The sequence below is a fragment of the Lathyrus oleraceus genome, chromosome 6 (genome assembly GCF_024323335.1).
Source record: "Lathyrus oleraceus cultivar Zhongwan6 chromosome 6, CAAS_Psat_ZW6_1.0, whole genome shotgun sequence".
Lineage (NCBI taxonomy): Eukaryota > Viridiplantae > Streptophyta > Magnoliopsida > Fabales > Fabaceae > Lathyrus > Lathyrus oleraceus.
The window spans coordinates 87,960,005-87,971,414 of NC_066584.1; the positions used below are offsets into that span (position 1 = coordinate 87,960,005).

The following is an 11,410-nucleotide window of genomic DNA, read 5'->3' on the forward strand; positions in this document are numbered from 1 at the left end:
TCAAGAAGAGAACTCGAGTCGAGTTTATTAGAGGTGGATGAGACTGATAAAGGATGGTTGGCTGTGCATATCAAAGAAGAAGTCACACGTCAGAAAGGTTTGGCAGGAATTATGCAATTTCGACGTCTGATATCAGAATGACTATTATTATTTCTTTTCGAATAGTGAATCAGATCACGAGTCCAACTCACTACTTCACAGTGACATATGGGTCTTTTAAGCCATTCAAGTTTGTTTCAGGCCCGAATACAACATTTTAATATTTTTCGTAATTTCCTATTTTATTTTTGTTTTGGATTAAAAGCTCATTAGGATTTCTCTTTATGTTTAATTTCTGTTTTGGATTAAAAGCCCATCAGGGTTTCTCTTTATGTATTTATACACCTTTGAGTGTGACCATCAAGGTTATCTTTTATCATAATAATATTCAGTATTTTTCTCTATCGGGTGGATTCTAGAGTTTTATCTGACAGGTTTGTCATTTGCAAACCTGTGTTTTTGTTATAGGTTTAGCATTTGACCGTCATAGTCGCGATACTACCACAATGAATTAACATAATTAACACCATTTTTTCCACAGTGGATTCAACCAAAATATTTGGTTTCTTAGATTTTCAAGAGACTGCTTCTCCAGTTAAGCTAAATATATAACCATAAATTACTTTGAAATCACGTGAAAAGATGTTCCCATCAACATCATTGTACCCTTCAAGGAAAACTATTTTTTAATAATTCAATATAAGGTTCATGGTCCTTTTAGGTATCCCGTGATTCTCCCAACAGTGTCAATCATCTATACTAATTTTACTAGTAAATATGCACAACAATCATACAACATATGGAATGTTATATCTTATACAATCAATAATATACTCAAGAATACTAATGATACTTGCATATTTAAATTATCTTACACTTTCACAAATTTTCTTGAAGAATTCAATGCTTGAATTACATGGAGTGCAAACAAATTTACAATTAGAGTAATTGTATTTTAAAATATTTTTTCATCATAGTGAGATTGATATAATAAAATTCCATTTTTTCGATCTTTCCTATCAAAGTTGTTATTATACAGTAATAATTTCACTTTATTTACAATATGAATTTTGAACCAAATACGGGTAACTTGTCTACAAAGAGACATATGATAAATCAAATTCCATTTTTAGACTTATAATAGATGCATTGTCGCTTTCATTCATTTCAAACTCATTTGACATAATCACATTGTCAAATTTTTCATGTCATTACTTTAAAGTTTGTTTAAGATCATGCATAGACTTATCTAACTTACATACTTTAATTACAACTCATGAATTAACACCCACGAGAGATGGCCATTATGTTCGGGAGACCAGGGAAACCAGAAGCACTAATTAAAGCAATTCTCCAAGTCCACAAGAGATGGAGACGCCACATCTCCATGCAAACCTTAAGATATTAGGTATATGAGTTCTCCCTCTTATAAATACAACATTCCACACATTCATAGTCGACGTGGGACTTTAACCTCTCACATTTGCACTTAAAAATCTCCCACAAAAGAGTGAGTCCCCCACATTCTATAGCATGATCCATCATAGTACCTAACTCCCACTTATCCATTAAGTCGTACCATGGCTCTAATACCACTTGTTAGGGAGTCAGGGGAAACCGAGAGCACCAGCAGGACCAATGCTCCAGGACCACATGAGAGGGAGACGACATATCTTCACCCAAAACCTTAAGGCATTAGGTATATGAGTTATCTCTCTTATAAATCCAACATTCCACTAACTTTAAGTTGATGTAGGACTTTAACCATCCACACTTGCATCCAACATCGCCTATGAATGGTTGGAATGTTGGATTTATAAGAGAGAAGACTCATATAACTGATGCCTTAAGGTTTTAGGCGGAGATGTGATGTATTTCTCTCTTATAGTCCTGGATCATTGGTTACCCATTGTTGCTCATGACTTCCCCGATCTCCCCAACAATTAGTATCAAAGTCATGGTTCAACTTAGTGGGGAGCGGGAGATGGATTTGGTGTTGGATCCTATTATAGGGATGTGGGGGGACTCACACTTGTGAGGGAGATTGTTTGGTGCAAGTTTGATTGGTTAAACCCCTCATCGTCTATGAACTGATGGAATGTTTGGTTTATAAGAGAGAAAACACATATACCTAAGGCCTTAAAGTTTTGAGTGAAGATGTGGTGTTTCTCTCTCTTGTGGTCCTGAAGCATTTGGTGTCCATTATTTCTCCCGACTTCCTGGAATCCCTAACAAGATGCAGGACTTAACCAACATATATATTTTGAACCAATACCAACAATCTCCACCTTGATTGAAAATAATACATCAACTTTCATTGTTTTCACCGACAATCACAGTTTAAAGAAAACTATCATACTCCATCATAAAAAGTATAGTCACTTGAAGCTACACCACTCAAAGAATTTTTACATTGTCTTCACCGAAAATCATAGTTCATGCACTATCATACTGTACCATAAAAAATATATTTCACTGGACGCTAAACCACTCAAAAAATTTCACATTGTCATATACTTTGTCATCAAGAATATATTTCACTTGAAACTAAACCACTCAAATAATTTGACATGTCCAAAACCAGGTTGAAAACTTATGGTGCAACTTCCATGTTGGCAGTAAATTCTTCAACCACCGACTTAATATCATAGTACACCTTGCAACAATTCTCGGGTACTAACCAATAACAAAAACTTTGGGTAATCCTGATTGTATCAACATACCTTTGACTTGAACTTTCATAGGTCAAAAATAATTCTTCCATCAATTTTCTCTAGCCCACACTGCACAATATAACTTATGACTGCAACTTAACAACTCTTTCACAACATTGTCATTCTTTTTTGATGTGGAAGATTGGACAAAGCGACAACCATAAAGTATACTAGATCTATTATCCCCTGATCAAACTAAAAGCTATGATACCAATTATTGGGAAAATTCGACAAAGAAAAATAAAAGAACACAATCACAAGACAAGGAAATAACATGAAAACTCCAAAACCGGAGAGATAACCACGACCGTTGTCAAATTACAACAAGATAATAACATTATGTGAAAATTATTACAATACATAATTTATCCCCAACTACTCTTAAACCCATAGTACACCCACATCTCAAAGCAAATATTTAGCTACATCTCACATGACTCTAACACAATAGTGTAAAAGGATAAAAAAAAGTTATGCTTAAAGTATTTTTGACTGATACATTTTGTAACGAAGAACTTGAATACTTTATATAGAATTATGCTCCAAGACCATAAGACACTACATCTCAACAAATAAAATGAAGAGACTTTTTTTTTTATAATTAGGTGTTCTACAAAATTTCTTACAAATTTCATGTATTTAAAAAAAAAGTACGTATTCATTTTCCTGTCACTTTTATAATTTTCCATATAAAATTATAAAATAACTTAAAATCTTCGAAAAAGTTAAACAATTTTTTTAAAAAAAAAATGTTCATTTAACTTAAAAAACCCATACTAGAGAACTATAAAAATAGTATATTTAGAATTTTAGTTATAATATGGAATATTTTGAGTTTTTTTTTTCAAATGTAAATTAAAAAGAAATCCGTAGAAATAACTAATTGTAACTACTTGAATAAAAAGAAAAGATATTTATCCAACTAGTATCCCATTTTATTTAATTATTTGAAGAGAATTTGTTTCCACGAGAAAATGAATGATCGACATGAGTAGGAGAAATTGAAAAAAATAAAAACGTTGATCTGGTGGGAGAGAGCGTAGAGTACAGACAAAGAAAAAGAAGAGAGAGAATCTAGAAGAAGGAGAGAGAAAGATAGAAAGAAAGAAAAAAAAGTACTAGTACACCAATTTAAAGCAAACAAAAGCATTGATTGATGGACGCACAAAACAAACTGCACCAGACAGGTGGGGTCCACACTGCCATTTCCTTTCATTTCTCTTCTTCTCCTTCTTCTTCACATTCCATCATCACTATTCTCACCTAACCATTTATTACTCTCTTCAAATTCAGACACCCTTTATCGTTTCCTGTCCAAATTGTTCAAAAAAATCTGATTTTGGTGGGTCGATGTCTACGCTTTCTAAAGATGATAACTTGGCTCTTTCTTCTGAGGATTCTTCTAGCCCGGATGAGTCTGAGCTTGAATTGGGTCTTGGGTTGAGTCTTTCTCATCCTGCAAAGTCACACCAGTATCATCATCATCATGGTAACTATGCTAGGATTTTCACTGCTAAGGATTTTTCTTCTTCACCTTCCTCTGTTGGAACTAAGAGACCTGCTGATTCTCTTGATGCTACCAACCGTCCCAGGTTTATTGCCATCTTAATTTTCATTTATGTTACATAATCATTTGGTTGTTGTTATTGTTGTTGCTAATTTATGAAATTATGGATCACATGGTGTTATTTTTCTTAGGAAGTTCAATTCAATAGGCTAGAATATATTTGGAATGTTTAAAGACTAAATTAGTTTAGGGGTTAAGAAAAAAAACAAATTGATTGATTTTACTTGATTGGTTTTGTTTCTATATTGATGCAATCTGAAAGAGGGTTTAGTTGATAGTAACTGTGAAGAGGAATAGGAGTACTATTTTCAAGTGATAAATTATGTTTAAGGATGATTTCTGAGCCGGCTCAAGTTTTTGTAGGCTTTATGTAAGTGTGTAGGTTTGATGCAGTTTAACCATAGAAAAACAAATAGTGTCCCTATTTAACCACAATTTAACCGTGACGATATTTATGAGACCCTATTTAGCCATGGTTCAACCGTGACAAATTTTGGGTCTTGTATGCCCTCAAACATGATGATCTAGACACATTTGGTTGCATACATGTGTGATAAGTTCACATCATTGATTCTCAAGGTTGGAATATTGATCTCTGGAAGAGTAATTATGCTGTAATTTTTCATAAATTTAGCTGAACTTACATGGTATTTGATTCTTGATTGATTCATTATTATTCTAGTTTCTTTGATTAATCTACAGTTCAAAGATTATGCAAATGCATAATTAAGATTTTGTTTACAAATAGATTCAGCTACTGATGGTTTTGTCATTTGTTTTGTGATTGAATTTACCGAACAGTCAAGTAGTTGGATGGCCTCCCCTTCGAACATACCGAGTGAATAGCTTTAATGCCAACGTGAAATCAACTGAAGCATTTGACTCTGTTGCTGAGAAGAACAAGAACAATAATACTGGGGCAAGGAAGAGTACTGACAACGGAAAGGATGATAATAACATTAATGTCAAAGATAAAAGAAACCTCAGGAGTTCCCCCTTTGTCAAAGTAAATATGGATGGAATACCAATTGGAAGGAAGGTTGATTTGAGCGCTCACAGTTCCTACGAAACATTGGCAGAGACATTGGAGGACATGTTTGACGAATCAACCACAGGCGTCACTTGCAAAGGTATGATTGTCTGTACAATATGTCACATTTCTATTCTGAAAAAAGATTTAATTTTTTGTTTTCGTCTTCGATATGTTCTATTACTTATTTCCATAATGGTTTTGCCATCACGGTCAATAGGATCAGATGGCGAGGATCACAACATGACTATCAGAGGAGAAAAGCTTTCGATACTGTTGGATGGATCTTCCAAGTTTGTACTCACTTATGAAGACAAGGAAGGAGATTGGATGCTTGTTGGAGATGTTCCTTGGGGGTAAGTAAACTAGTATTCGATAATTTTTGTGATTTAATACCGAAGGTTTATTCTGTTTTCTCTTATTAATCTTTCTCTTTTGAATCGCATTCAGAATGTTCCTTAGTTCCGTGAAGAGGCTAAGAATCATGAGGACATCCGAGGCTAATGGACTTGGTAAGAGAATTCATTCTTTTACCAAACACAACTTAACTTGCTCTATACTTTTTCATTTTCGCTAATTCGATTTCTTCTGTTGCAGCACCAAGATTGGAAGAAAAGAGCAGCAGACCGAAAAGCAAGCCTAAATAGATATTGTTTTCATGGCTAAGGATAAGAACTTACTTATCTACCTTATATGTAACACAAATAGAAGGAGGAAAAACAAAAACAAAAAACAAAAAAAGTAATGAAGTACAGCAAGTAAATGGATTTTGAGTTTCAAATGATAAAATCTTGTGTGTGTTTTTTTCGGTTTCTGCTTTCTGGATTCAGTTTTTGTTTGTTTAACTTGACAGTATCACTGCCTCTATACATCATCACTTGGATGATCCAGGCATCATAAATTTTAATGTAATACTACTAATCATACAAATCAGAGTATTTCTGAATGTTGTGTAAATTTGAGGTACAAATGTTTTATTTGGTTTTCTGGCTTAAATATATGCGGCCGCATCGAATTCATGAAACACTCAAACAGTGGTTTGCAGAAACTAGTCCATCTTGATATACATATATTGAGAGCAAATGTAAGCCACTAAGTTGATTACAAAATTACAGGAAATTAACAAAATTACAGATCTGATAACAATGGAAGATTTGAGTTGCTGTCTTGGAAAAACTCGAATTTCGGTTATTACAGAAGGTCATTAACGGGTGATGTTCTAATTACTGGCATCTCTTTGTTAGCAGTTAATGTATCATTGTTCTTACCACTTTTTCTCCTTGGCTTTGCCTCTCCTAGCATCATTATAACATCTCTCATGGAGGGTCTGTCCTTAGGTAGCTTAGCAGTGCAGAGAAGTGCTATTCTGAGAACTAAAAGCATCTCTTCTTGAACATGCTTACAGTTTCCTACACTTGGGTCTAACGCTTCTTCTGGAGAATTTTTGTCTAATTTCCTTCTAATCCACCCTACAATGTCTATAGATTCTCCAAACTCCGGATCTATCGGCCGCTTTCCTGTTATCAGCTCCAACAGAACTATTCCAAAGCTGTAAATGTCTATTTTTTCGTCTACCTTCAATGAGTATCCATATTCTGCCAAAATGTAAAGTATTGAAATGGTTAAATCTTGTAAATATAACAACGAAGAAACATTTCTTACCTTAGTCAATAGTTTGTAAAGCATATGTATGAACTAGTAACTCACCAGGAGCAATGTAGCCGTAGGATCCAGCAATCATGGAGACTGTTTCATTCTTCCGAATCATCATCTTGGCTAATCCGAAATCTGCTATTCTCGCCTCAAGATTTGCATCGAGCAGTATGTTGTTCGACTTGATGTCTCGATGGATAACAGGTGGATGGCAGTCATGATGAAGATAAGCGAGTCCTTGTGCGATTCCTAAAGCTATGTTATACCGAGAAACCCAGTCAACAAGCAACCTTGCAGCTTGTTTACCATGCAAGGCATCTCCAAGGTTTCCATTGACCATAAATTCATAAACTATCATCAAATCAGTGTCATTATAAAGAAAACCTAGTAGTCTAACAATGTTTCTATGCCTTAACCTCCCTAGAAGATTCACCTCTCCAACAAGATCGTCGCTATTTCCTACCTCAATATCGGTTTCTGATCTCCACAATTTTTTGACAGCTACAGCTGTACTTGATTGTGGTATCTCGGCCTTATAAACAACCCCGGTTCCTCCCATGCCTATCACGTTTGTTTCTTTGATGCAAGATAGGATATCGGTACTCGTAAAATCAAGTCTCTGAAATGCCATCAATCTCCAAGGCCACCCTTTGCCACCTCTATAGAATCTTCCTTGGAAGCACAATCCTTTGGTGTACCACTTCATGTATATAGATCTTGCTACCAAAGCTGCAACTCCAATGACTAAGATTGATGATACTCCAACTATCCATCCTACAATAACGCGCTTTGCATGCGAGCTTCCGTGCCTTAATGAGTATGCCGAGGTTTTTCCACATGGAGGGAAGAGACCACCACATAGGCCATCATTTCCCACAAGATCATTTGGATTGATTGCTTTTAGCATGCCATTTTCTGGAACAGGACCTTCTAGCTTGTTGTATGAGACATTGAATGTTTCGAGAGCTGGAGATACGCCAAAGCTATCGGGTATTTGACCAGTTAGAGAGTTGTTAGCAAGATCAAGAATAGACAATGTAGGCATGCTTGCTATTGCTTCTGGGATGCCACCGGTCAATCGGTTGTTCTGTAGGCTTAACTTTACCAGTTTCTGACATGAAGCAATGCTTTCTGGAATGGTTCCAGAAAAAAAGTTCGATGAGAGATCAAGGACTCCGAGTGAGGGACAGTCCTGGAATTGATCTGGAATCTCACCTTCCAGGTTGTTTTTGGAGACCATGAACGTCTGCAGATTTGGAATGGAAATAACAGTCGAAGGAATGGAAGAGCTGAGGTTGTTTCTGGAGAAATCAATGAAAGAAAGAGATGTGGAAGAAGCAATGTCGTCCGGAATTCCACCGGTGAGACTATTGTTAGCCAATTCTAGTCTCTGAAGCTTCCCAAGCTTACCAAAACCAACCGGGATTGTACCAGAAAGAAAGTTGTTTTGAATCCGAACACGAACGAGCGAAGGACATTTTGATAGGCTTGTTGGAAGTGGACCCTTGAAGGCATTGTTGAAAAGTATAAGCTTGGTGAGATTTCCCTTAGAGCAAAGGGTTTCTGGAATTTCGCCAGAGAGTGAATTGGACGATACGTCCAACCACTGCAATGGCGAATTCTTGCCAAGGTCACTAGGCAATGGCCCCGAGAACGAATTGTTCCATAGCTCAAGCACTTCTAGTTGAGCCAAATCTCCAAGACCAGAAGGTACAGGACCAGATAGCTTGTTCCTCATGAAGTTCAGAAGCTGTAAATTCTTCAGCTGACTAATCTCGGCCGGAATATTTCCGGATAACATGTTATCTGAGAGATCCAACAGCACCAATGAAGTCATGTTGCCAATAGTTGGTGGAATCTTACCTTCAAAACTGTTCTTATATAAGAAAACTGTGTTCAATAACTTGAGCTTTCCCAACTCAGCAGGAATTTCACCACTAAAATTGCCTTCTGCTAAATCAAGATACTTCAGCTTAGTTAAATTTCCAAACTCTTTTGGAATACCGCCTTCAAATTCGTTATAACCGATGATCATGGACTCCAGCGACGAAAGTTTTCCAATCTCAACCGGGATTTTCCCGGTGAGATTATTTCCTGATAGACCAAGGAACTTCAACTTACTCAAGTTACAGATAGACTTAGGAATAGAACCTTCAAAAAAGCTTCCTCTAAAATCAAGTATCTCTAAGGAAGAGACATTTCCAAGGTCCTCAGGAAGAAAACCTGAGAAATTGTTGCTCGATGCATTCAACGCAACGAGTCCCAACGCCTTTCCAAGGCCTAACGGAAAATCCCCGGTGAAGAAATTCTGGCTTACGTCGAGACTCTTTAATGAAGTGAGATTGGTTATGTGTTTTGACAGTGATGACTCAAATCCATTGCAGCACAAGTTTAAAAAAGTTAAACTTTCCAAACTTTGTATCTCATTGGAAACACTTCCACTAAGATTCATGTGTGAGAGATTAAGCTTCTCTACAGCTCCGAGCGAGTTGCATTCGACACCTGTCCAGTTACAATGAGCTTGAGCTTCACCTGCATCCTTCCAATCATGTAAACTATTCAATGGATCAATGAGAGCTGCTTTTACAGAAAGTAATGCAGATGCTTCATTCTTTTCTGCAGCAGAAAAGCTAGAATGGAAACAGAAAATGCAAGAGATGAATAAGAAGAAGAAAAACTGATTTTTCAACTGCATCTTATTGTTGTTGTGATTGATCAGTGTCTCAGTTTTCCACCATTTGAGTTCTCTAATGAAGGAGATTGGTGTTGTAGAGAATTGACATGACACTGACAGAGAGTGATGTATCTCCTGTTTGTGATAAGGAAGTAGAAAGGAGGTTATTTGGCTATTAATAAGGTTGGGTTAGTTATAAAGCATTGATTAGTTTGGTGATTTGTTTAAGGTTTGTCAGGTTTTATGGATTGGTATTTGCTAGCAGATAATAATGTTGAGAATTGACAGTGAAGGTTTGGAATTATTAGAAGTTTCTCCGACATAAAACATGGGAGAGAATGTGACCCTTCATGACATTTAGTTCCTACTTCTTCTTTTGTGTTATATCATTGTCAATTTGAATAAGGAATAGATATGTACTTTTTTATCTTTTATTAAAACCGATTATTTCTCTCCAATTTCTTTACTATGAATCCCTTTTTACAGCACTATTCAAGAAAAACAGCAGTAAAAATACTTCACATTAAAGACGTGTATCGTGTGAGACACTCATACAATACAAACACATGTAATTATATTCAATAGTTTTTGTGTTGAATATTCGTGTCTGTATCAGTATTTCATGATGCGGTGATAATAAGTGTTTGAACAAGCTATCAGATAAGATTTAATAAAGAATAAAAGGAATAAGGAAAGAGAAGAAAATGGGTGCAAAGTGGTGAGGTTAATCAATTATGGCATGATGATGATGAGACTATGAGATCCCACCAACTGCCATTTCTTTCATATCAAAATTGATTACTTTTTGTTTTACATCTTTTCTCTCTTACAATATTCACATGCAACCATGTGGAGTGTTGGATTTAGGTAAAGTGATGATAAATAAACATTACTACTACTACTACTGCTACGGTTTCAATTGTCCTATAACACATTTGCCACATATTCATCTATCCATATACTAAACCATATGGAAGACATGTGAAATAGCAGCTTCCCAGTGAAGTGCATTTTAAATATAATATTTCTCAAAAATAATGAATTCATCATGATACTGAATTATTTGATGGCTGTTATATTCTTCTTTATAGTTATATTTTTGTGTGTGTTCATTATGGGAATCCAAAAGGGGTGATATATTGGAAAAAAAATAATAATATGAAAGTTTTGCTTATGTGGTTTCACATGGGTTACATGCCAAGCAAAAACTGAAACCAGCCTTTCATTATTATTTTAAAAATGAAAAGAAATGTAAATCTGATATTATTATAATTATAATTATTGTTACATACAGCAAAGAGATGCTAAAACGGGATCAAGGTGTTTCTAATTGCACATGTATACAATGTAATGTTTGATGTAGATTTTTCAATAATTATTTCCCTCTTTTTCCCCCTCATGTCACTCCCCTTTATCAAAACCTTGTTGTTTGATCGGTTTGGGCTTATAAAGAGTTCTATACAAGCAATTGAGATAGGTTATCAAATCCCCATACTTTATATATTTTTAGAAAAAGGTAAAAATATATATTAGAACATCACTAAGTAAAACATGGATAGGCTAATTTTAATACAATAGAGATAGAAGTCGTATAGATTGACAACTAAAAAAGTACAACAATCTTAAACTGAAACCAAAAGCACTTGCATTGTTTCAATTGGCAAAATAAATAAGATTATGAGTCCACCAACAATTAACATCATTAACAAAACTTATATGATAATATATTATAC

At 35.3% G+C, this 11,410-nt stretch overlaps 2 protein-coding genes across 2 annotated transcripts; one reads left to right on the top strand and one right to left on the bottom strand.

Annotated features, from left to right (window-relative positions):
- Positions 1-3,799: 3,799 nt before the first annotated feature.
- On the top strand, positions 3,800-6,307 carry LOC127098502 (auxin-responsive protein IAA12). Its single transcript, XM_051037110.1, has 5 exons — positions 3,800-4,345; positions 5,122-5,450; positions 5,571-5,706; positions 5,801-5,862; positions 5,948-6,307. The coding sequence occupies exons 1-5, from the start codon at positions 4,104-4,106 to the stop codon at positions 5,995-5,997; spliced, it is 819 nt and encodes a 272-aa protein (XP_050893067.1). The 5' UTR covers positions 3,800-4,103; the 3' UTR covers positions 5,998-6,307.
- A 58-nt stretch (positions 6,308-6,365) lies between these two features.
- Positions 6,366-9,949, bottom strand: LOC127098501 (MDIS1-interacting receptor like kinase 1). The gene is made up of 2 exons (XM_051037109.1): positions 7,058-9,949; positions 6,366-6,945 (listed from the first exon to the last, which is right to left on the bottom strand). Exons 1-2 carry the CDS (start codon positions 9,696-9,698, stop codon positions 6,542-6,544), a joined length of 3,045 nt encoding a protein of 1,014 aa, XP_050893066.1. The 5' UTR covers positions 9,699-9,949; the 3' UTR covers positions 6,366-6,541.
- Between the last annotated feature and the right edge of the window lie 1,461 nt (positions 9,950-11,410).